We start from the raw sequence: 25,754 nt of genomic DNA, 5'->3' as shown, positions 1-25,754 counted from the left end.
GAGAGGAGGATGTGAGTATCTGCAGCAGGTGCAGAGCGCAGAGCATGCAGCAGTGGTGGTGGGGAAGAAGCAGCAGCGGATGATGCCGTGTCAGCCTCCTCCCCTCGAACTGGTTCTTCCTGCCGAATGGACCTACTAACACTCACACCCAAACTCTTTATCTATTTCTCTCCCTCTGTAGGCAAGCTTTTTGAAGTTTTCGATGTTAACCTGCAGGAATGGAGCAACTCAGAAGTAGGTCCTATGCGCCGTTGAAACGAATTCGACCTTAAAACCGTAGATGAAGTCCTATCCTCAAACCCTTCACTTCAGGGTAAAAATTCTCAATTTTTATTTTCTCTACGATCCCCAAAACACCCTTCCTTTCATCTTAGTCTGGTTTCATCTTAGTTTTCAACAACATAAGTATGTTTTCTACTTATTTCTTCCAACTGTTAAAAAATAGATCTACTATCAAATTAATTCCTTTCTTTTACCAATCTCAAATGCTCTCCACCACAAAAGGAGATGCAAGATAATGGGCCTTTAACAAGCTGCATTTAATGTATTATCTCTTCCATTGTCAATAAGGCTTATCATAAGGCCTTTAGCAAGGTAATTATGTTTTGTATAATTAGGATATTCGGGCGCGCCCCTAAGTGCTAATCTGCAAAATTATTTCAATACATTTCTGTATTTTATTGTCGTTGGTGTTAAGCTTGCTATTAGCTGAGTTGATAATTGATTACTTTTATCTTCTGCTCTTTAGTTTCTAAAATTTGACTCTCCAATTTGGAAACTATATGCCATTCAAAACCAAATCATGCCTTGAGTTTTTAAGGGAAAAGTAGCCAGATTACCCATACAAAGCTACAGCACTATTGTTCTTCAATCTATAAAACTATCACCCAATTTCACTTGCCACGTATACGAATTTTCTTTCCCTTTTTCCAATAGTATACTATTGTTAGAAAATATTTATCATTGAGACATTTGTTCAATTACTTTTAATGGCATATCTCTATCTGGAAGTTTAGGAACAAAACTCTAGAGGACTTCAAAACTTTTGTGCTTTGTTTGTACTTGTGTTTCTTAGGTCAACTTCTAAACTAAACAAGAAAAAGAAAAAATCCTATTAGTAAATTGAGCACCATAAAGGGGTCTTCTCCCCCAACTATAGCATAACTACTGATCCAACTTCTATAATTAGGACTTTCAACTGCAATTAGACAAAAACTTCTGTAATTAGGACTTTCATCAACATTTAGTTTAGGCATATTGGCTCAGTTTTTCAAACTAAACTCTATTTTTTACACCATTTTCTGCAATCATATTAATCTAATTAAAGCAATAATTCAACTCCCTAGATTACCAAACATAATTACTTGAATATAGTAAAACCCTTACAGAGAAAGCTTCATAGAAGTGCATAGTATCAAGTTTTTATAGTATATTGAAAGTTGATAATGTCAGAACTCACAGGAATCCTTTTCAGTAAGGAAACCTACCACAGGTCATTGGTTGGTCGTGTCCACTTGGTTTGCTGCTACCTTAGAATATAAAGCTTACTTGGTTTGAGATTTTTCTTCATTTAGAATAAAATGATTCTCCTTATGCCACTTTGAAACAATAAAAACTTCCCTTTTGAGCAAAAATGTACAGAAAAAATGAGTTAAATAGACTGTTTTACAGTGCCAACAGAGATGAAATATATATTTTATTAAAGATGGATCGAATCTAAAGTTATTAGGAATTTTCCACTACTCAAGAATGTACATTTAGTTGTTCCAATGGCTTAAATAATATTATTCATTTCGATATGTAGCTGGCGGGCTATAAAATGTTGGGGGCAGATTCGCTCCACTACTGGTTGTAGCAGTGTTTCAAAAGTCGCGAGGCACAAAAAGGCCCAAAGGCCTTCTTGTGCCTAGGCACGTGGCGCACTACGAGGTGTGCGCCTAAGGGCTTCGATATGTTATTTTTTTTTACCCTTTGATTGCTCATTTGGGATGCAAAAATCTGTGTTTTTTGATAGGACAGTGAGCTCAGCAATGGGTTTTTATCTATTTAAATTTGGATATCGGACCTTTTGTTAGATATATATATATAAATATATATACACATATATAGCGCCGAAACCGCGCAATGTAACTGACATTTGGTCTTCATTTCTTTAGTGCTGAAAGTATCTGTGAGAGAAGACAGTGCTGTTGATTCTGTTTTGAATATTCGGCTTTATGGCCCAAATACAGACTTTGTGATCGATCGCAAGAGAGAGTTGAAGGTTAGTGCTCTAAATTTTGGCTTATAAAATTTTCGAGTTTTGGGTTATTGCATCATCTGGAAGTTTTGCAAATGAACTAATATCCATTTAAATGCTATGCCATCTTTTCCCATTGTCAACAGCAAGCTCTGATACTGTTTATTTCCTTTAAAACCTCTGATCCTTGATTGAATCTTTAGATGATAGTGATAAACTGATAATAGCTTAGGCTGCTTAGCACATTTGCTTTTTGAGGGGTTGTAAAGAGAAGGTTTGGTGTAGCACCTTGGAAAATTGATCTTAGATGGTAATACTATGTAAGGGTGATAGAAATGGATTTACTCATCTTTGGCATTTATTACTTGATTATTTCCCATTCTTAGTCATATAATATCCTAGGATGAAATTGTGGTCACATTAACAACAAAGTTTCTTGCCAATGAATTTACTCATATTTCCTGCGTTGAATCAGTATCTTGGTTTCCATTTATATTAAATAACTTTTGTTACTAGAAGGTGTTCTTAGACGTTTGCATTAGAACTAAATGCCAATGACATTTTTTATTTCTCAGCCTTTTCTTCTACTCTGCCACTATTACTTATTTTACCAAAGACTCGATACAATCTCAAGTTGATATATTGGCTCATCTGTGCTTTTGTTTCTCTGGAAATTCTTGGAAAGCTTACAGCAATGGCCGTTCCTTACAACACTAAGGTAAGAATCTAATTAATTGCAGCTTCATAGGAGTGGAATTAATTTTTGATGAAATGTATTTACTGTTTGTTTATGTTCTATTTGGAGTAACTGATTTGGAGTTCTTGCTTTATGGATGTTAAAACTAGATTAGATACTAGGACACTGATAATTTCTGCATAGTGAGCAGTTGCGTATCAACATATTTACCTGCTAGATGGTTTCAACTTTTCAGATTTTTCTCTTCTTATATTCAAGTTTGGATATTTTTAGATTTGTGAGAATTCTTTGCTTCTTCCCAACACTATTCACTTATTAGGGCTCTCAGTTTGGGTTTCAATTTCCTCGGCAATACTTATAAAAAAGGTGAATACGTGTTTAGTGTTTAGGCATTTTGAAAGTAGCACAATTTGCATAGTAGGCTATCATGAAAAAAAAGTTTCAATTAACTCGACAATGCCCCTATTAGGCGTTTAGTGTTTTGGCGTTTTAGAAGTAACACAATTTGCATGGCAGGGGAAATTTAAACCCTAATTTTGGTCTATTTCCCTTTTTTTTTTTGCGTGTTGACCTTATGTATCAGCCTTTTGGTTATGTTGGTTTGACCTTTCTTTTGATTCAATCATAACCTAATGCATCTTTCTTGCCTTTTAAGTTTACGTTGGTTCTCACTACGCCTAGCCCTATATATTTAAGAAGAGGTCTATCCCTGCTTCAAAAAGTTGTTAAAAAAATAAAAGAAACTTTTTAAGGGGAGTCTTCTTTAATTCTTGATTTTGTTGCTAGCAGATCAGATTAAACTTGAAGCCTTGGCTTCTCGCTCTTTGTTCCTAATTTGCAAGCATTCTCCATAAAGCGCTCTGTTCTTTATATTTTCTGACCTTTGTTTTTTATACTTTCTAAGCTTTACCTTTTCGTGATTCTGTCTTGATTTACTCTATATTGAGAGTGGTTGTGTTAGCTTTGACTAGAGAGATGCATTTGGCCATTTCTTTTTTGCCTAAAGTTTTCTAACGTGCATATCATTACTTCTAATTTATTGTGTTTAGTTGTTGGCTTTTGTATACACCACGAACTGCTTATAAAAGCTGCATATATTTCAGAATGCAGCACTCTGTATAAATAAAACCTGCATATAAAAACTGCATATAAAAGCATGCATTTTCAGAATTCTGCAAATAAAAACTTGCATACCCTGTTTTGATTGACTTTTTGTCCATGTATTATATAAAAGGTGTCTTATATGAAATGTGAATTCCCAGTCTTCATGCAATTTAGATTCAAGAAATATAAAAGCTTGCATTTCCAGAATTCTGCAAATAAAAGCTTGCATGCCCTATTTTGATTTACCTTTGTCTATGTTTTAGATTAAAGAATTCTGAAATCTGAGCTTAGAATTCTGCTAGGTTATTCAGGGTAGTTCTACGTAATTAAGCATTCAACTAAACAATTGAAAGAGTCCCTTTTTGATTCCTGCAGGTTTCCTATGTCTTCCTCCTTGCACTAGGTTCTTTGTTGCTTTTCGTAGTTGTGTCCTTTATCTGCTTGCCCCCCCCGTTTTTTTTTTTTGGGCCTTTGCCTACTCCTCTTTTGCCCCATTGCTATGATGCCCTTCCCCTTTAATGTCTGGTGATTGTGCTAATTGAAAGGAGGCTTATTGTTTTTTGGGTCTTTGCTTACTCCTCTTTTGGCCCATTACTATGATGCCCTTCCACTTGAATACGTCTGGTGGTTGCGATAATTGAAAGGACCTGGCCTTCTTGGCTAATTGTGAGCGTGCTTGGATGGCCTACTACATAGGCAAGGTTGCTCTCATTGTGCTGAGAATAGTTGCGGTGTACATATAGGTTGCACTTAGATGTCATTATTAATCAAGAAGTCTGCTGTGCAAGCTAATTATGTTTGATGGCCGGGGGGGGGGGGGGGGGGGGGTGGGTGGGGTCTGAGCATATTATATTTGTTTATTTCCATCCTTATTCATGTATACTATTTTGTGTGATTTCACAGAGTTATTAATATAGAGTTTTACATCTTATTTCGATGCATCGTCATTTTATAGTCCGGTTGGGGATTTGGATTCTCATTCATGTATAGTTTTTGGCGCAATTATCACAAGTTGATTTAATATAAAGCTTTACATCTTTCTTCCGAGTATTCGTTTTATAGGCCGGTCGAGGATTTGGGTACTCTACTCATTAGTTGCTTTGGTTCAGCATATGCCTGCTGAATCTTCCACCCATAGATACTATAATAAATTTGTTTCCCCTTTTAAAATGCGCGTTTGGTAAAAAACTCTTTGCTGCAATTTTTTTCCCTTTTTTTGCTGGTTTCTCACTTCGTTTCCCTTTCTTTTTTGATTTCCCCTTAAGACTACTTTGTGGAGCTTTTGCTTAATTTCTATGGTATCAATTTTCTGTTTTCCCTAAGATGTTTTCCTTGGAAATGTATTTATGTTAACCAATTTAGGTTTATTGTATAGAAATTATTGTTTTATGAAAAGAATGGAACTGTTCTGCTTCGATGGATTGTTATTTTACTAATATTGCTTGGCTTCATTTATTCCTTGCTGTTCCTTTCAAATGCCCTGTTTATGCAAAAAATCTATGATGATATGGAAGTTTGGGCAGTCTACTCATAGGCAGCCGCTTCTGACTGTTCTTATTACGAGTAGTTGCACACATTTCCCTCCGATCGTAATGTACTACTTGGTAACCACTTCTTGCTGTCCTTATCTTTTGGGTGCACTTTTTAAAAGATTGTTTGTAAATAGCCGAATATATTCCATTCACTACTAAGCCAAATTATTGCTAAAACTCTATATTTTCAAAAGGTTTATTCCTAACTCCATTCATCTGGGCTATTTGGTTGGGTTATTTGGTTGGTTTCTTGCGCTGCATCGTTTTTTGCATAAACAAATAAATAAATCTAGAAAGAAAAAAACGCAAAAAACAAACTAAAGATCAGTTGGAAAATAAAAAAATATAAACAAATAAATAAATCTAGAAAAGGAAACAGCAAAAAAAACCTAAAGATAACTTGAAAAATAAAATAGATCAAAAAACTATAAGACCAATATGGATTTGCTGATAGTGCATGATTTTAGATCAAAGAGACTATATATGCAATGAGACTGGTTCGATGTGATGTCTTCTGGTGCTATAAGAAATTATTAACCATGCTGGTTGCATTTAGTCGCTTGAAAATAAAATAGATAAAAAAACTATAAGCCCAATATGAATTTGCTGATAGTGCATGATTTTAGATCAAAGAGACTATATATGCAACGAGACTGGTTGGTTGTGATGTCTTCTGGTGCTATAAGATAAATTATTAACCATGCTGGTTGCATTTAGAAATTCATACAACCAAAGGATAGTTTAATTTAAAGTTTTAGTTTCATCAAAGGGAAATCTTTTGCACATTCGAAAACTTTTCTTATGGATTTTTTCACATGCCAAGTTTGCATCTTTAGAAATTCAAGTCTCTTTTTCCCATTCTTTACTTGCACAAGTTTTGACATTGAGTCACTTCATGTTTACTCAGTAGCCAAATATGATCATCAGATATTTTATTTCTGATTGGTTGCAGCATAATTTCTTAGAAATTTTTTTTACAGATTCTTTGTGAGAAAATGCTGAAAATGATGGCTTTGAATATTTAATCCTTTACATAAGATAGATGATAAATTGCACGTATCTTCATGCAAACGAAGCTGAAGAATTGCTTGAGTGCATTTACATAAGATAGATGACAAATTGCATATGTTGTTTCCTAAAATTTATTATGCTTCAAGTTTCACTCCTCTTTGCTTGCTTTAATTTAAATTTTTAGAGTTATTTGGTGCATTTTCCTTTAACCCGAGTCTTTATGAACATTACTTAATCAACCAAGAACATGCAGTATCACAAAAAGTATAGATGTTTCGCAGATTGGCATCTCCCAAAAAGCTTCATGGTATCTTGCAATATTTGAAACTTGGTTTTTCGATTCCTTGGTGTTTCTGTCCATTTTCTAGCTCTTCTTTGAGGCGATGATGATGAGTAGGTGAAAGTGTGAAAAATATTGGCTTGGAGCAAGCGGAAGTTTGGACGGCCTGCTCATAGGCAACCACTTCCTATTGTTCTTATACTTCGTGGCTACTACTCATGTCCTTATTTCTAGGGGAACTGTGGCTATGCGTATTCGGCTATGGTTACAAGGTTATGAAGATTGTACTCTCTAGTGGTGCATAATGAGTGCATTTATGGAAATATAGATGATTACAAAAACACTGGTGTTTAATTAGATGGTTAATTATGTTATACTTGGATATGTCAATAACCTCTTAATTATTTATTATTATGTTATGTTGATTTCGTTTCATTTTCATGTAAGCATGTAGATGATCCATCAGAATCTGCACTTTTAGGTGGATATATTAATAATGATCCAAGTCCTAACTAAACTTGTGGTATAGATATATTTGGTGCTCTCATCTCTGTTATTGTCTATTCTCTGTCATTTTTTTCGCTGCATAACAGGCCATCAATCCTCTGTTAGTTTTTATCAAAGTCAACACAGGTAAAGCATTAGATAATTTTGACGCGCATTATGGTGGCAGCCGCACTAAGAGTTGACGTGCATTTATGCAGTTTGTAGTTGTAACCAAGTAGGCTCCAGTGCTAACTTAATGATGTTTGATGACTGTGGGAGTCTGAGCTAAGTATATTCATTTTCTTTATATTCTTCATGGAATACCGAACTGCGTAGCTAAATTCTTAATTCCCAAGCTATGTGACTTTCCCTTCGAATATTTTGGATGGCCTTCTCTATAGGCAACTGGTATTTGATGTGTAAAAAAACTTACGGCTCAGAATTTTGAACTGCATGAACGGTATTCTAGAATTCAATTGCATCACGATTTTATGATCCCAATTTCCTTTTTTGTCTAATATAATTTGCAGTCGGCTTCAACCTTTTATATGGTTTCACATCTTGAATCCTAAATTGTGGACATTGAATTCTAAATATGAATTCTGAATTTTCGGAATTATTCTGTGGGGAAGGCCTAAATTAAATAACGTTTTCCCCCCCCGAGAGTGTGGGCAAGATATATTTATTCTTCCTATATTCTTCATTGGATTCTGTGAACTCTGAATACAAATCTGGATTTTGAATCCTGAATTTCAGTTCCAGAATTCAACTAGGTAATCTAGAATTCAGCTAGACCAGTGTATTTAATTTTCCTATATTCTTCATGGAATTCGACAGTGCCTAGCTGAATTCTCGATTACCTAGCTGAATGAATTCTGATTCCTGAATCAACAACCTTTTATAAGCAACAGTTTACATGGATTTTCATTCTGTACTCTAGATTCTGTTTTGTAAATACTGAATATGAATTCTAAACAGAGTATATTTGTTTTTCTCATATTCTTGGTGAAATTCCAAATTGCATAGCTAAATTCTGAATTCCCATGCTATGATGACCTATTCCTCGAATACCAAATGGTTACGATAATTGAGAGAGGCCCGTACCTTCTTGGTTAGCGATGGTGGTATTTTGGACGGCCTATTCTATAGGCAACCAGCCACTTTTATTTGTACTCCGGATACTTTCGGTATGCATGTGGGTTTTTTATGCAATTAACTTTACTAACCAAGCAGGCTTTTGTTCCAAAGTAATAATATTTGATAACTGGGAGAGTCTGAGCAAAGAATATTTATTTTTCCTATATTCTTCGTGGAATTCTGAATTGTCTACTTGAATTCTGAATTGTCTACCTGAATTCCGACTTATCTAAGTGAATTCTAGATTCGGAATTGAGAATTTGGAATTTTGAATTGCATCAAGCTATTTGCTGTGTATAAAAGTTTCAAATTGAGAAATCTGATTTGAATCGCATCAAGATATTTGATGTATATGAAAGATCCGAATACAAAATACTGAATTATAACATGAGTGTTCCGGAATTCAAATTTCTAGATTCTCAAAGGTTAGAATTACATATAAAAAAATGGAAATCAGAATTTAGAAATCTGAATTCCGAATTCTGAATCGTCGCTTACATCGGCAGCCTTTCTGAATTTGTGATTATTGGTATTTGCAAAAGGTGCAGGTTTTGCTTGCACTCTTATGCAAATTCCCTTCCTGTTTCAAGGTAGTATATTTAATCTCCGTATATCCTTAATGGAGAATTCCACTTTTCAGGTATCGAATTGAGTTTTTTATATGCTTTGTATGAATTCTTCAGCTGTTTGTTAAAAAAAATTATCCTCATTGGATTTGTTTACTTTTTTTTATTTTTTTTTTCGTGGGATTTTGATTAATTTCACTGGTATCAATTAGCTCATTTTTCTAAGATTGTGCGGTAAATGGATGCCTCCTCAATCAATTTTTGACTGCTTTCCATGCAAATCGATTTCCTTCGAAATCTATTTAAGCTAACCAAATTAGCTATATTATATGGATGTTATTGCTTGATATTTACTGATTCTTTCACTATGTGTTGGAAAGATTAAAACTGTGGAAGCTTCGTGCTGGTAAGGTATGAATTTGAGAATTAAATAATTTTTGTCCCATTTTTCCTCTAAGAATTTTCCTTGTGCCTTGATTTTGACTGTCAACATTAGCATCGAATTCTTACTGGAAATTTTTATAACATGGAAGAGAAGTTCCCATCTTTTACTATAACTGTATGCTTCATTTATTTGGAATCTAAGTTAGCTAGCTAGATTCTGAATTATCTAGCTGAATTTTGCTGCATGGAAATTTCGTAGAACTCCTTTTGTATGCCTTCTCTGGATTGCCTAGCTAAATTCTAAATTGCCTAGCAGAATCCTGAGTTCGGAATTCAGGTCTCCGAAATCTGAATTGTACTATAAGGGTCAGAGCCTATGTTTGTTTAAAGGTTGATGATTATTTACAATAGAGTATATTTGGTTCTGAAGAAGAAAAGTATATTAGGTCTTACCTGTGTATAAGTCTTCAAACTTTCTACTTACTAAACTGTTGTAGGAGCAAATAAATATCTTGCCTCCATTTTTTAAGTTGATTCCTTCGTTATATCTAGAGGCCACTTGCATTTAATCAAAACTTGATGGTATTTACAGCTAAGTTTTGATCCTTACATGTGTAACAATCTCGACCACTTTCTTTCTCTTATGCGAAGAACCTGTTGCAATCATCTCATATTTGAATTGAAGTGCTAGCATCTCTATCCCTTCAATTTGGTGACTTTGTAATTCCCTAAAATTATAGATTGTATTCCCTATACGGCTAAAACTTTTTTTTTTTAGAGAAAGGTAGCATGCTACCCGCTTCGTTTATTTCATTTAGAAATAAACTTAGCTGGAAATGTCAATCAACTAGGATTCAAATTTGGGTCTCGGGTACCAACCATCAAGCTTTTTTACTACTTGCGCTAGGGACGGTCGGTTATACGGCTAAAACCGTTTATTATAAGGAATGTTACTGTTAGCTCTGAATTTTCTTTCAGCCAGTTATGGAGTATCTTTTATTAGATTCACAGAGTTTAGTACATGATGTTTTTTTTCTTCATTATGTTTTTTTTAAAGTTGAATCTTAGTTTTTTGTGTTGTTTTTCCTGCTTTCTATTTATATAGTTCAGTACTTCTTGATTTATTCTACCTGTATATTTTTGAGATTTCTCTATGCATGTCTTAACCTATACAACGAAGGTTCATCTTTCTGCTATTTACATGAAGCTCAATTTATTGGTTTTTTTTTCCTACATTCTTGATAGACTTTTAGCTACTTATGGTCCAGATTATACATGTGATTCCTTCACTCTTCACTTACGCAAATGATCGGTTTTGCTTAAATGTTATAACCAATTTTGGTAAATAATGTTGAATAGTATATTCAAAAAATTTTAGAAATTATGTAAATTTTTCGCTGCGAAGCGCGGGCCTTCACTAGTATTCAATAAACAACAGCCTCAACAGTCCAGCAGTCACGAAGAAATCAGAGAGGGCCTTTTTTGCAAATAGCCCTTTGATAAATTTTATTTTTAAAATTGGCCCTGTCAAAATTTTATTTGCAAAAATGGCCCTGGTTTCGCCACGCAAGCGCCACGTCAGCGCCACGCGGGCGGGGCTGGGTCATGTGTTTAAGTTGAACACGGTGAACCATTCACCGTGTTCAATACAAGATTTTTGTATTGGACACGGTGACCTTCAACTTAGCCAAAAATGACTAAGTTGTAGGTGTTTGTATTGGACACGGTGAATCATTCACCGTGTTCAATTATTTGTATTGGACACGGTGAATGATTCACCGTGTCCAATACAAATACCTCGCAGTTAACTATTTTGTATTGGACACGGTGAACCATTCACCGTGTCTAATACAAAAACCTTATATTGAACACGGTGAATGGTTCACTGTGTTCAACTTAAACACATGGCCCAGCCCCGCCCGCGTGGCGCTGACGTGACGCTGACGTGGTGGGACCAGGGCCATTTTTGCAAATAAATTTTTGACAGGGCCAATTTTAAAAAAAAATTAGTTAGGGGGCTATTTGCAAAAAAAGCCCAATCAGAGAGAGTGAGAGACGCAGACACGCGCGCGTGCGCACACGCAACAGAGAGANGAGAGAGAGAGAGAGAGAGAGAGAGAGAGAGAGAGAGAGAGAGAGAGAGAGAGAGCGAGCGCTTTTCACACCTGCTACAAGCAAAAGTATCTAGGGAAAAGTGGAACAAGTTGACACAGATATTAATTTAAAGCAAATCATTGTAGTATCTTGCGAAAATACAAAAGATGCAAAGATTCTTTGCATAAGTTACCATATTAGTATCTGCCAATTTCAATCAAATGACGAAGTCTGTCAAAAATCTGATGTACCAATATAGTTTTAAGATGCTCTGGGCGCAACTCTTAATCTTCATATCTCGTCAGGTCTTAACCTTCATATCTTGTCGCAGTTTCAAATTCAGCCATCAAAAAAATAAAGATTTCGACTCAAAAAGAATGGGTAGAATAAAACAAAGCTGACACTATAATAAAGCCTGAACGTCAATTTTCACGAATGAGCATGGATCAGGAATACCAAATTTCTTCAATACCTAGGAGGGTAATAAGTAGTAAATTAGATTAATACAAAAAATTAAGTCTGAAAAAAGACACGACCAAGTTGACTAGCCGTTTCGAAGATAGATAACTAAAATTGCATTATCATTATGCTAAGTGCAAACACCGATGCAGCACTCATGTTAGACAGATGCTTCTTGGCGTTTATAGACAACTGATTGTATCGCCATCATTTGCATCGCCATCATGCTATGAGAATTCAAAAGTTAAGTGGCGGTACCTCAGGATGAACAATGCCAAAGTCGCCAATCTCTTTCCCCTTGAATATGATGCTACATTGTCGATTGGGGAAAAACTCCGGTTCCTTCACGCACATTAACAATTACATACAGTTACATATCCTTGTTATGGAAAAACAAGGAAATAGAAGGAGAATGAATACAAAAACATGACATTATCTGGATCAGATGACACAACAGGGGTGTTCCTACCTCTGAAGGTCTCATAAAACTATCACCAACTGGGACATGAGGAGCTCTCACGATTTTCATGATTCTTTCCACCAAACCTACCATGTCCTGCAAAGCAACGGGCAAATGTGAATAGATCAATGTATAGGTACATGCTTCTCTCGCATTGTATTTCATAAAACAGCAGTAAAAACTTTTCAAGCTCCGATCGGAAAAGTAATATTTATTGATAATATCATAATGCATCACACAGACAAGTAAAAGAAAGAGAAAACCAAAATGAAGTTCAAGATCATCTTCGTCTTCCTTGCATCGTAACTGCAATTTACAAGGCTACTAGAGTATGCAACGCGGATAAATTACCCTGCTATTAGGCTGGTGCTTACGAAGGAATATTTGCTTGAAATTTTAGAAGTTATTTAACAAAAAGAAGTAAGAACATCTAAAAGTGAGAAAGAAGACCATAGGAAAAACAATAATAAAAGTACAAGTGAATCAAATTTACGTAAACTGCTTCCTACCATACTAAGATACTTCTTCATATCATGCCCCCATTAGTTTCAGCCATTATTTAACAGCAACATCCGAATCAAAAAGAAGTAATTCCCTACAGCTTTTTCTTAACTATAAAATCTTGCTATTTTTAACTTGCAATTCAGACACCTCAAGGCAGCATAAGTTTTTTCAACCTGAAATATTGAAAATTAAAAATTGGGCACAAGGTCCCTGTACGGTATTAATCACTAGACTGATGGGCATCTAACTAGGTTGAAGCTCTGAATGTCCATCAGGAACTTAAAAAAAAAAGTGGTTAATGTATGGAGGATAAAGCAAAGAGGTTAATCTAATAATTGTATGTTACAAAGTTATGAAGCCAAGAAAAATACATTTTTAACTGGTTAACAATTCCAGCTGATGGATCAAATTTTAGTCATGTAGCAGCTGAAACATGCTTTTCTCAACACTTACATTGGATCAATTCTCTACCCAAAAGAAAAGCCTTTAATTCTGAGATTTTTCTCATTATACCAAATATGCATGTGAGAGACCATATGCTGCATTAGTTAGGGAAAAATACTTATCAAGAAATATTTTACACTGTTCTATCCCTTATTTAAGTTTGTTCACAACTAACGTGAATAGTCAAGGACCAAATTAAACAACAAGAGTCCTAGTCTCATGAGGAGTATACCTCTTACTATCAATTCTTACAACAACCAACATATTAAATATCAGATATATCCTGGATGAAAAGATAGGCGGAATAAGTCATCAAAATATGGTTTCATTATTAAGTGATTTGACGTGTACGCAACTAATTCAAATACTTGAGTAATAAAACTAACTAGTGAAGCCCCGCGCTTCGCGGCGGGACATTTATATAATTTTTAAAATATTTAAATAATTTTTTTTATTTTTTTATTTTTAAATCTAATTCCAAAAGTTAAACTTCAAAAATGAAGAAAGTAAAATTTAAAAAAATGTTTAAATAGAGAGAAATAAAAAAAATTAAAATCTGAAACACCCAATTAAAATTAAAATAAACGCTGTATGCTAACTATTAAATTTAAAATCTAAATATAAAAATATAAAATCTGTAAATTTAAATTTTAAAAACACTCTCTCTCTCCCTCTCTCTCTCTTTTCCCTCTGCTCTCTCTCTCTCTCTCTTCTCCCTCTGGCTCTCTCTCTCTCTTTCTCCCTTCTGGCTCTCTCTTCTCTCTCTCTCTCTTTCTCTCCCTCTCGCCCCCTCCCTCCCTCTCTCTCTCTTCCCCTCTCTCCCTCAGTCCTCTCCCCACCCCACCCCCCTCCGCCCCCCCAACCCGCTTTGCGCCCGCCTCGCCCTGTTTGCCGCCACGCGCCGGTGCCGCGCCCGGCGCACGCCTGCAGGGGGCCTCGCGCCCGCGCCGGCGTCAGCGGCGGGAGCCGCCACTGGCCAGCGACTGCGCCGCGCCCCCTCCGCTGGGGGAGGGGGAGAGGGGGGGGGAGAGAGAGAGTGGGGTGGAGGAGAGAGAACAGAGGGGAGAGAGACGGGGGGGGGGGCGGGAGAGAGGAGAGACAGGGAGAGAGCCGGAGGGGAGAGAGCGGGGGCCGGCTGGGGGGAGAAGAAAAGAGGGGAAAGAAAGAGGGGGCCGCGCACCCGCCGGGCGAGGGTCGCGTGCAGGGGCGCGGCCGCGCCACCGCGGGTGCGGGTCGCGTGCAGGCGCGCGGGCCCGCGCGACCCGCGTGCGGGTCCTGCGCACCGCCGGGTGCGGGTCCCGCGCACGTGGGGATGAGAGAGCTGGAGGGAGGGTGCGGGAGAGAGAGAGAGAGGAGAGAGAGAGAGAGAGAAGAGAGAGGGAGGGGAGAGGGGAGAGGGAGAGAGAGAGAGCAGACAGAGAGAGGAGAGGTGGGGACCCGGTTGGGTGGGGGGGGGGGGTGGGGCTGCCATGTGCGGGCGGCCCGCACCCCCCGCGCGCCCGGAGAGAGAGAGCTCCCCTTCTCTCTCTCTCTCTCTCTCTCTCTCTCTCTCTCTCTCCCTCTCCCTCTCTCTCTCGCGCGAGGCCCCCGCAAAACGCGGGGAGCGCGCCGTAGGAACTCTCGATTCAAGAGTTATATAGATAGATATAGATATAGATACCTCAAATCCCGAGGTTACATTGCAATATAATGCTGCAAGTCGACGATTATTTGCAGCACCAACATCACGTGCAGCGTCAAGTGTCACCACGTCACCAACTTCAAATATCTATGTTCAACAGAAAAAGGAAATAAAGATTTATAATTGATAATGAGTTGCACTCGCAAATTATGTTCTAATAGTCTTCCTTTGTACCGATGAAGATAAACAACTTGGTTAAAGAAACAAAGTCAATAAATCTAGGATCACTAGACAAACAGGGCGTGTAGATATGCCTCTATCAATGAAATAATTTGACATCAAGACTAAGAACAGTAAATGAACATACATATTAGTTGTTTAACTAACACCTAGAAACAGAATTAATATCACCAAATTGATTAGTCCCAACCTTCTTTACCAATGCAAATCTCTGATAAAATGTGATCAGGAAGAGAAGAGTAAAAAGTAGCAAGCAAAACACGCACACACGCGCACACACACGAAAAAAAGCCTAGAAGAAAAAAGAATAAAACAAGAAGATGATAACCTACACGGATGAAACAGCACAGAACAACAAGATGATTAGCCACATGGGATCTGCACAGAGTACTTTTATTGCCCTCGGATGGTCAATATTGTGCTTCAAAGTTTTCAATAAGCATGACGTCAGACTTGTTCGAACAACCTGCACAAAAACAAAGTGCCAAACATAAACATAATGTCTTAGGAATTTGAGGGGGAAAAAAAGAGAAATAACTTATAGGGATAATTGCCTATATACCCCTCATGCGTCTGGAAATATCCGATTTATCCCTACTTTTTTTTTTCTTTCTAAAATGCCCCTCATATGTTCCACCGTTATTACAAAATACCCCCTGTAGTTATCTCCTGTTAAGTTAACCTGAGTTAAACGTGAGTTAAATATCTATCACAGTTAAAAAAAATTAAAATGCCAATTTTGCCCTTAACTTAAAGGCAAATAAGAAAGGTTGGTTACGGTAGAGGGGTATATTGGAAAAGACAAAAAGTTAAAATACTTTTTGTGCTCCTGACTTTAAGGACAAATAAAAAAGACAATGATGGTGGAAGGGTATATTTGAAAATGGCAAAATAGTAATTTTACAGAGATAACAGTGTTACTTAACATATTTTAACTCTAAGGGTATATTAGAAATAGGTTGGAACGTAGGAGGGGTATTATCAATATTAGCCTTCTAAGAGGGGTAAATCGAAAAGTCGGAAACTTTTCAGGGGTATATAAGAAATTGCCCCTAACTTATATTAGTAAAAACCAAAAGATAACTGAGGCTCAACGCACTTAGGTAGCTAATTATAAACTCATCGCAAGAAAATTGTTAAGTTTTATGTAATCAATTCTAAACTCCAAATTCAGTGTCATTCCTTGAAATATTTGCAGCAATCCAAATAGCATTCTTTTTTTCTTCATCTAGCACCAACCATTCAACTTTAGGCCTTCTAACATCCATATAACAAAAAAAGAACCATTTAAAATCACATTTTTCTTGATTACAATGTATCTAGAATTAAATTAGCTGCTCCTGCATCAAAGTTTGATAATGATGCTTGAACTCATCGGTATCTATTACATCTTTATGCTTACAAAAATTCATCACCAAAATTCCTACCTCAGATAGTGTGTTCGATAGATATGGAACTGACTCTCAAGTATGATATATTCCTACCATTACATTGGCCTGTTAAATTGGAGTCTGCTTAATTTACTTGTAGAGTTCAAATAAAACAAACAGCATGGGGAGCTTCTAACATTGATAGCAGTTAAAACATGTCAAAGGCTACAATCCAGTGAGCAGTCAAAATGCATTTTTTCACTAAGAAACTCCCTGTTACTTCAATGATGAAGGATAGATTAGCAAGCTTTGTTCACTGGATATTAGCATCCTACATGATGCACGCGTGCATATGCTTGCGACAGGCACGCATTCAATACCAAGGATAGCTAGGCTCAATTTTTTAACTTCAAACTTAAGATCTAATTCCAAGGATATTCCTAGAATGAACAGGAAACTTTCTTAATGCAAATTCTAAAAAATAAATCAGCAGAAAGGCCAGAGGGTAGAAATTAAAGGTGATTTCTGATTTCAAACATGTTGTGAATAGAGATTGTTATTCATTTAACGACAACAACTACATTCACTTGGTACTCTCTTTTTTTCCTCTCATTTCATGCTACAACAGGTTCAATGCTTTCTATATCTTTCCCAATATCCACTTCTTTTAACTCTTTCTGAACCGTACAAATAACAAATGCATATGAAGCAAATATTCACAAGAAGATTAGGGAAAAACATTTTAATTGAATGACTCAATTTGAAAGGTCCTAGGATATCAAAGGCGTCATGTTAACTATGACAAAAGAACTACGAAATTCCTCTAACATTTCAAAAACGAAAAAGAAACATAGAAGAGAGGGGATACAAGCTAGCCAAGAATGAATATCAAATAGGACTGAGTGAAATATTTATACATAATTCCTAAAGTGAAATCGTGTAGATTTCTGAACAATTTGAAGTTTCAACTAAGAATATTATTCCGCAAAACACATGTAAAAGTTATGTTATGTACAAAGTATAACCCTATTAACGCCAGAAATTCCCAACAGCCGCAACTTATGCATCTAATTAGTGCATTTATTTAATTCAACCATACAATGGGTGAATTAATAAGTAGATGTATGAGAGGCCAGAAATCACAAAAACAGATATAAGCTGTATTCAGTTGCAGGTATTAGAGGCCAGAAATCACAAAACAGATGTAAGTTGTATTCAGCTGCAGGTATCAGAGGCTAGAAATCACAAAAACAGATATAAGCTGTATTCAGTTGCAGGTATCAGAGGCCAGATATCACAAAAACAACACAATATATATGTTGTATTCAGCTACATGGTGATATGTGGTATCAGCAACAACTAAAGTATCCAAGAGAATGAAATATAATTGAGAAATTTTATACCTTTTCAGCTGAAGGTAGGTGCGACTTAAAGAGTAAAACAAAAGAAATAAAGTTAGAGACATTTGAGAGAATAATAAGTAAACCTCAAATTTAGATGAACGAGGATTCACAATAATGACTGCTTTCTTCCCATCATCCTCTCGTTTTAACGTTGAAAAATTCTCCTCATGGGAACATAAGATCCACGTGAGCACCTCCAAATATCCAGCCCTTGCAACCTATGCAAAAGTAGAAGAAAATTTAATTTGACAAAACACATTCAGTAAATAAATGATCTAGATGCTTTCTACCCCTCTTATGTTATAAGCCAACTTGCATATCTTAAGTAGAGAGCAAACTTATATAGTTAGAATAATAAGAGTTTTAAAAAGAAAAGGCCGATACATGAATGACTCAGTCCAAATTTACATAGCAATATTCAGGTTCCACTCAAGCTTGAACCAAGCCTTAAGCAATATATTCGGGCACTATTCATGAGGCCTAAAGTATAGCCGTCAAGCAGAAATTTCTAAGAAGTTAGCTTTTTCTGAGCCAAGATTGTACATGCTGCTTCGAGCCACCATCTTCTATTTAGATAAACTCAAAACAATTCATTAGCAGGATTCAGTTATGGGAATAGTGGTATTCATAAGCATCCCTCACCAAAAGAATATATATACAACTAGATGAAAAAAAATACAGATGAAACAAGAATAACAAATATAGCATAATTATTTTACAGGTCAAGAAAAAGAGTGTTTTTTTCCTGCCAAACCATTGTCTCGCCTATTGCTGTCATATATCACAGGGTAGACAGGAGAATTCTCGATTATGCGCAAAAATTTCTTCAGTTTCATATTTGACTGCAAAATGTGGTGAAGAGTCACTTCATCAATGATGACACAAGTGTTGAGAACAAAGGTTCTAAACATACAGTAAATGTGGGATTAATTTGGAAAAAATTAGGTACAGCAACTATGTCAAAATGATAATTATAGTTTAAGAAAGAAAATAGGAGCAAAATGAGGCCTAATTATATTACATAAGAATGTACAGAAGTTATCTCAACTACTACCCATTTGGCTACCTAACCCTCAAAAATTTTGATTTTGCGACCTAAACTTTTACTTTATTTGATTTGGTCTGTTAATGACTCTGTAACTTCAAATTCGAATACAATGTTTATCCCTACAAGTTTAATTAGCATATTTTTGCAATTCATGTAACTATAAATTTATTAAAGAAAGCAATCAGCTTAATTTATATTGAAAGGGCTATCAAATGACTTAAACCAAACAAATTGAAAAGTTAGGTACTAAAATCAATTTTTTGAAAGGTTAGGTAGTCAGATCAAAATGATCTATAGCAAAGGTAAGTTGAGCTGTTCTATACATTTTTACCATTATATTATATTATTATTATTAAGACTCATAAAAGCTAATGTATCATAGAAGTAACATAGGACATTGATGAGGAGCTATGTAGGTGCTTACTTTGTAAAACTCAAGTAGTTCGTCAGCCCTGAAGCTTTTGGCTTGGAAAAAGAGCACAAAGTTTAAAGAAAAAACATGTCAGGGAAAAGGTCACCGTGCTAATTCTTTCCAACAGGAGATAATTGTACAAGTAATTATTTTAAGAAGCTACAGTATGGGGACATATATGGACAAAATGAAGATCACAAGAATGAACCTAACAAAAAAGAAAAGACAATATAAGAGATAAAAGTATGTAGAGTGATAGCAGTCAGCATAATGAAGAGTTAAAACTTATTTCAACCATCAGCCTGATAAATTACTGTTCAGACCTGCGCTGTGGATAGTTACGTTTTTGTATTAGTTACTTCTTCAATGCTATCTGCTATATGTAATGGTCCTCGTATTTGAACTTTAAATCTCATATCAGACGACTTAGAAGACATATTTTCAATTGCCTGTTTACCAAACTAGCTATTGAAGAAATGTGAACATATACAAATAGAGAAGAATGTGCCATCTACAAGACGGATCAATTGATAACCAAGTGCAGAAATTTAGGATGCTATAACCACCATTGATAAAATAATAGGGACAATCTCATTTAAGTGCATATGCAATCTGGCTTTAAATCAATTTAAAATAAACTGAACTTTCTAGGCCAACTAGAACTAGCATAACAACAATAAGAGTCACTTCAAATTTGAATACAATGTTTATCCTTACAAGCTTAATTAGCATATTTTTGCAATTCATGTAACTATAAATTTATTAAAGAAAGCAATCAGCTTAATTTATATTGAAAGGGCTATCAAATGACTTAAACCAAACAAATTGAAAAGTTAGGTACTAAAATCAATTTTTTGAAAGGTTAGGTAGTCATATCAAAATGATCTATAGCAAAGGTAAGTTCTATACATTTTTACCATTATATTATATTATTATTATTAAGACTCATGAAAGCTAATGTATCATAGAAGTAACATAGGACATTTTTGAGGAGCTATGTAGGTGCTTACTTTGTAAAACTCAAGTAGTTCGTCAGTCCTGAAGCTTTTGGCCAGGAAAAAGAGCACAAAATTTAAAGAAAAAACATGTCAGGGAAAAGGTCACCGTGCTAATTCTTTCCAACAGGAGATAATTGTACAAGTAACTATTTTAAGAAGCTACAGTGTGGGGACATATACGGACAAAATGAAGATCACAAGAATGAACCTAACAAAAAAGAAAAGATAATATAAGAGATAAAAGTATGTAGAGTGATAACAGTCAGCATAATGAAGATTTAAAACTTATTTCAACCATCAGCCTGATAAATTACTGTTCAGACCTGCGCTGTGGATAGTTACGTTTTTGTATTAGTTACTTCTTCAATACTATCTGCTATATGTAATGGTCCTCGTATTTGAACTTTAAATCTCATATCAGACGACTTAGAGGACATATTTTCAATCGCCTGTTTACCAAACTAGCTATTGAAGAAATGTGAACATATACAAATAGAGAAGAATGTGCCATCTACAAGACGGATCAATAGATAACCAGGTGCAGAAATTTAGGATGCTATAACCACCATTGATAAATAATAGGGACAATCTCATTTAAGTGCATATGCAATCTGGCTTTAAATCAATTTAAAATAAACTGAACTTTCTAGGTCAACTAGAACTAGCATAACAACAATAGCATACTCTTCATAGGTGTACAATAAGAAGCTGATTAGAAAAGGTATATTTGCTGTTAGAAGCCTTTTGCACAATTATGAAGAGATTCACTAAAAATATATTATTGTCACTCATGGAATATATAACAATTTGACAAAGACATGCCTACAAGCATATCAATATCAAGTGATCACTATTTGAGAACCATTAAACATGATAAGTATCTGCCTTATCAAACTTGTGCTTGGCAGTTTGTGTTTTCATTGATGACACTGCTTTTATAATAGAAATTCAAGTCTGAAGAAAGTAATGAACCATTCTACAGTGTTACAAGCTTTCTCAAATACCATATGCTTTGTCCCCTTTTTGCAAGATTCGTTAGTATCAAATATTTTACTATGAACTGTAAGTAACATGGACGTAACCCTTCATTATAATATTGGTTTTTGATAGATTTAAATAACCATAATTTAGAGTATCAGTTTTGAAGTCTAATATGTCCAATGGCGCAAACACCAAAAATAAAAAGGCATAATCGCTATTGTCTAGCATGATGGATTTCGGAAGAAAAATTAAAGAGAATACCTATGCTGTTTCATTATTGTTGAAAATTGATGTACATCTAATCTTGGCAAGTTTGATACTCAAGATTCTTCACTAGAAAAAGAGACAAGTTGGACCTCAAGTTTATCATTCATACAGAAAGAGCCACAAAAAAATACAATGCAATTACATCATGAAATACAGAATGATTTCACATAAAGACAATAAATGTGTCTATTTACCTGCTTTAAAGGGACAAAGTTTATCTCCGTCGGCGGCATTGCTTGAGAGATGAGAACGACAAAACTAGTTAATGAATTAAGAAAGAATCACGATTGACACACTAATCCTCAGGAGGAGAAAAAATAGGCAACAAGACATACTCAAAACTATTACATGCACCATATTTATTACAGAATCAAAATTAGAGTTGATCTAGTGACTTCAAGGAGAGGCAACACTTTCAAGTAGGAAAGTAAGTATCATATTCTTGTCTTTGCATTTTGTTCATTCTAAATCCGGAGAACCCAAAATGATAACTAGCTTTATAAATGGAAGTCGAAAAGCAAAAAGTCTGCAAGACTCATTATTAAAGCAGAACAGCTAGAATTAGCTAAAGAAGCTTACCTCATACGAGAAGGGGCCTTGCAATGTGTCCAAATCTTGAGTACCAATAGCAACTAAAGTCCTCCTCCTGGCATTAAAATAAAGAAATAATCAAATGTCAGTTGGGGACGATGTTCAACTAAAAGTAATTTATTAACACTCAAGTAAATTACAGGAAAAACTATATCGACAAATGTTGTGGTGGAGTTTATCTTGTAGGTCAATGAAGCTGTTATATTTGGCTTCATCAAAAGTTACTCCTCTTAGGACAGCACAAACAACAAAGGGTCTAATTAAGGAAGTCTGCTAAATAAAACCCACATAAGTAAACCACCAAAACTTCCATTAAATACATACAACAAAAAACAAGAACAACAACAAAAACCAAAACAACACAAAAATATACAGGCAAATAAGTAAAAAATCCCTAATTAGAAATTGTTAATTGTATTCACCGATATCTCTCTCCGTAAAAAATTTGCCGAATTGGGTGAACCATTCACCGCTTTCATGTAATTTTTTTTCTGAGGAGACTATATTTACAAATAAAATTTTGATCAGTAATTTTAGAATAAGATTTTTGAAGAAACCTAGTGTACTAAAATCTCCAACAAAAAGAGCAACAAGGAGAAAATCAAGTCAATAAAAATATAAATGTTTCTCTCAGTAAAGGCCTCACATTATTTTCACTTTACGAAACATTGTCAAATGTCCAAAACCAGTTTTTGTTTCATATCCCCTTTCCAAGACATATAGTACTTACAGTTTATATCATACAGAAAAACAAGATGTTAAGTTTCAGATTGACAGGTAAAGTAATTATCAACATCACAAAACTAAAAAGAAATAGAAGAACAGTGTGCTCATTCACCAATCTTACCATCAATTAACTAATGGGTTCAAGACTGACTGGCAAAAAAAACCTATATTTTACTATAATTACATCTTACAGACTTTTTTGATAGTCCACGTCAACTCCATTAACCATAATAACAGTGTAGCATTTGCCTGTACAGAATTTGACAGTACTAAGACTATCTTGTTATAAAAATTTGTGCTGCAACTATATGTTACGAAAATGCAATCATCTATCTTGCAAATAAATGGTGTGGAAAGAGATTTTTTTTTATGATAAATAAGTTGCCCAATAAGTTCCTGTGGGATTAAATCCTTCATATTTATCACATTTAATCCCTATTTCGACGTCAGAATAAGTTATCCGGTAATATCTTATTTAGTATGAGGATTTTCTATACTAATTGGAACGTAGATGTCACGCCCCGAACCCGAGGTGTAATAGACACTGCATACCTGCTAAATTAGTAAATATGCAAGGCTACAAAACCAGACAGAAACTAGTAAAAAGATGATTACCAATTTTCCACTAAATTCAAATAATCAAAAGATGAGACTAAGAAATTGAATTTCAACTAGATTCAAACTGAATTCTAACATCTATAAAACTAAAGCTTACTACGAAACACGAGAGATTCGGTCCACAAAAAAATCATAAGTGACAAAAGTAGGTACGAAAAGTAACGAAACAAAAGCAGATAACAAACGATCATCTACGTAGCCCAAAGATTCACATCCAAAAATACTAGATATAAAAACAAAAGGGACTAAAATCAAAACTAGCGACGTCGAACGTTCACTCGACCTCAGCCCCGCCCGGCAAATCAGTCTCGGTACCTGGGTAAGCAACTATACACCGCATTAGTCGGATTAAGCATATAAATAAATAAAAACAAAAATTAATTTAAGCGACTAGTTTTTAATTTGTAAAAATTTCAGAAAACAAGAATTATCAAAACTTAAAATTCAGATCAGATTGAAACTATAAATTTACAAAGCATTTCTCTTTCAGCAAATAAACGAAAAAAATATTAAGTCTCCGGCAACTAACTATATTATGTGATCCGTTGGCGAGATCCAAAGGCACCCGAAGGCGCAAACAGAACAGAGGCACCCGAAGGTGCATGTACAAAACAGAGGCACACGAAGGTGCAAACAAAATAGAGGCGCGGATAGGTGCAGACACCCAAAAGCGTAATACAGAGACGAAGCTAGCTTTTATAACAGAATACATGTCGACATGGCCAACATTGCATAGCAAAATATCAAGAGACATCATAATTTAAAATTTATCCAATCACTAATTTACATAACAAATTATCAAATTTCAAAACTTCTTTTTGCTAAAAGAACTTACCAATCAAGTTGAAACTCAATGTACATAAATATTTAATAATATGCTTAACCCTTAATTTTAAAATCTACAAAATAAAATTTCCTCACAACCAAAGTATTTTCCTAAATTTTTTACGAAAAACTAACAAGTGTTCGGTCTCTTACCTTAAAGCAGCTTCGTAGCTAAAAAGCTAACCGATCGACAATCGCACGAAAAAATCAATTATCGAAACCCAAAATAGAGATATAAAATTCTCTATTAGCTACTCAAAATAAAATTACAAAGAGGATATATATATATATATATATATATATATATATATATATATATATATATATATATATATATATATATATATAGAAAACAAGCTTATACAAAAATTTAAATTCGGAAAGGCTCATATAGGTTGACAAGGTTGATTACAATTGCATACAAATAGGTCGGGACGGAGCAGGAAAGAGATTTAGAATAATGAACTTGATGAAACTGAATTAACAATCAAGTGGATGAAGAGTTTCAAAGCTTAAACTATTCGGATAAACACAATAACATGAACAAAATTTTAAATGATAAGTGAAGGATCTAATACTGTCACGTCCCGGATTACTCATTCCCCGGGCGCGCCGACAAATCCGCCGTATACAAAGGAATTTCTCCTGTATACGAAGCGATAGCTGTACCTGTAAATCATACAATACTACAAACAGTAGTATAGAGCTGCTAGAAGAAACAGAAGAAAGCCAAACCGAGTTCCATATACATATACCAAAATCCAAGATACAAAACTACCCGCACTGGAGAGTTAAAGATAGGTAAGTACATGAACTCCAACAAAACAACTACCTGCAGAAGGGCACCTCTAGCTCGGCTCGTCGGGTAGGGCTCTAACTCGCGACGCCCTTGCCTCGATCCTGATTAGCAATAGCAGCAGCCAAAGACGATGGCTCTGCAAAAAGATGATGTAACAACAGGGCGTGAGAACTACTGTAAAAACAAGTAGTCCTCAGTGGGTACCGCCCAAAACATCGGTCCACCCACTAAGTCTACAGAAGGGAGCAAGAATAGTAGTAAATGCAGGAATAAAATCTACCGCTATGGATCACTACACTATCATGCTCTACACTAACCAACTGTAGGAAAAGTCAAATCTAATCCAATCCAATCGGGACTGTAGACGTACCCGTCCCTGGGACTGTGAACACACCCGTCCCTGCCCAGTTGCGACTATCAGGCTCTATCCACACAAACTGGTTCGTGGAGAGCAAGTC

General features: G+C 35.5%; 2 protein-coding genes and 1 long non-coding RNA gene across 8 annotated transcripts; 1 reads left to right on the top strand and 2 right to left on the bottom strand.

The window, feature by feature from the left end:
• LOC109721643 lies at positions 1 to 7,298 on the top strand. Of its 5 annotated transcripts, XR_002219252.1 has the most exons (6): positions 1 to 112; positions 217 to 313; positions 1,805 to 1,929; positions 2,157 to 2,263; positions 2,815 to 2,957; positions 4,416 to 7,298. It is a non-coding gene; the product is annotated as an uncharacterized LOC109721643 (long non-coding RNA). The 5 variants fall into 5 exon arrangements; XR_002219255.1 differs by lacking the exon at positions 1,805 to 1,929 and having other exon boundaries at positions 6,865 to 7,298; XR_002219253.1 differs by lacking the exon at positions 1,805 to 1,929 and having other exon boundaries at positions 6,854 to 7,298.
• On the bottom strand, positions 11,632 to 13,698 carry LOC109721295 (phenylalanine--tRNA ligase beta subunit, cytoplasmic-like). The gene is made up of 3 exons (XM_020248821.1): positions 12,459 to 13,698; positions 12,248 to 12,331; positions 11,632 to 12,002 (listed from the first exon to the last, which is right to left on the bottom strand). Exons 1-3 carry the CDS (start codon positions 12,681 to 12,683, stop codon positions 11,934 to 11,936), a joined length of 378 nt encoding a protein of 125 aa, XP_020104410.1. The 5' UTR covers positions 12,684 to 13,698; the 3' UTR covers positions 11,632 to 11,933.
• Positions 12,459 to 24,062, bottom strand: LOC109721296 (phenylalanine--tRNA ligase beta subunit, cytoplasmic-like). Of its 2 annotated transcripts, XM_020248822.1 has the most exons (7): positions 23,956 to 24,062; positions 22,317 to 22,383; positions 21,932 to 21,972; positions 18,115 to 18,249; positions 15,591 to 15,724; positions 15,058 to 15,165; positions 12,459 to 12,545 (listed from the first exon to the last, which is right to left on the bottom strand). In XM_020248822.1, the coding sequence occupies exons 3-6, from the start codon at positions 21,968 to 21,970 to the stop codon at positions 15,141 to 15,143; spliced, it is 333 nt and encodes a 110-aa protein (XP_020104411.1). In that variant the 5' UTR covers positions 21,971 to 21,972; positions 22,317 to 22,383; positions 23,956 to 24,062; the 3' UTR covers positions 12,459 to 12,545; positions 15,058 to 15,140. The 2 variants fall into 2 exon arrangements, with proteins under 2 accessions (XP_020104411.1, XP_020104412.1); XM_020248823.1 differs by lacking the exon at positions 23,956 to 24,062 and having other exon boundaries at positions 22,317 to 22,397.

Source organism: Ananas comosus, linkage group 15 (assembly GCF_001540865.1).
Source record: "Ananas comosus cultivar F153 linkage group 15, ASM154086v1, whole genome shotgun sequence".
Taxonomy (NCBI): Eukaryota; Viridiplantae; Streptophyta; class Magnoliopsida; order Poales; family Bromeliaceae; genus Ananas; species Ananas comosus.
The sequence above is the reverse complement of the archived record's forward strand: the minus strand, read 5'-3'. Positions and strand labels throughout refer to the sequence as shown.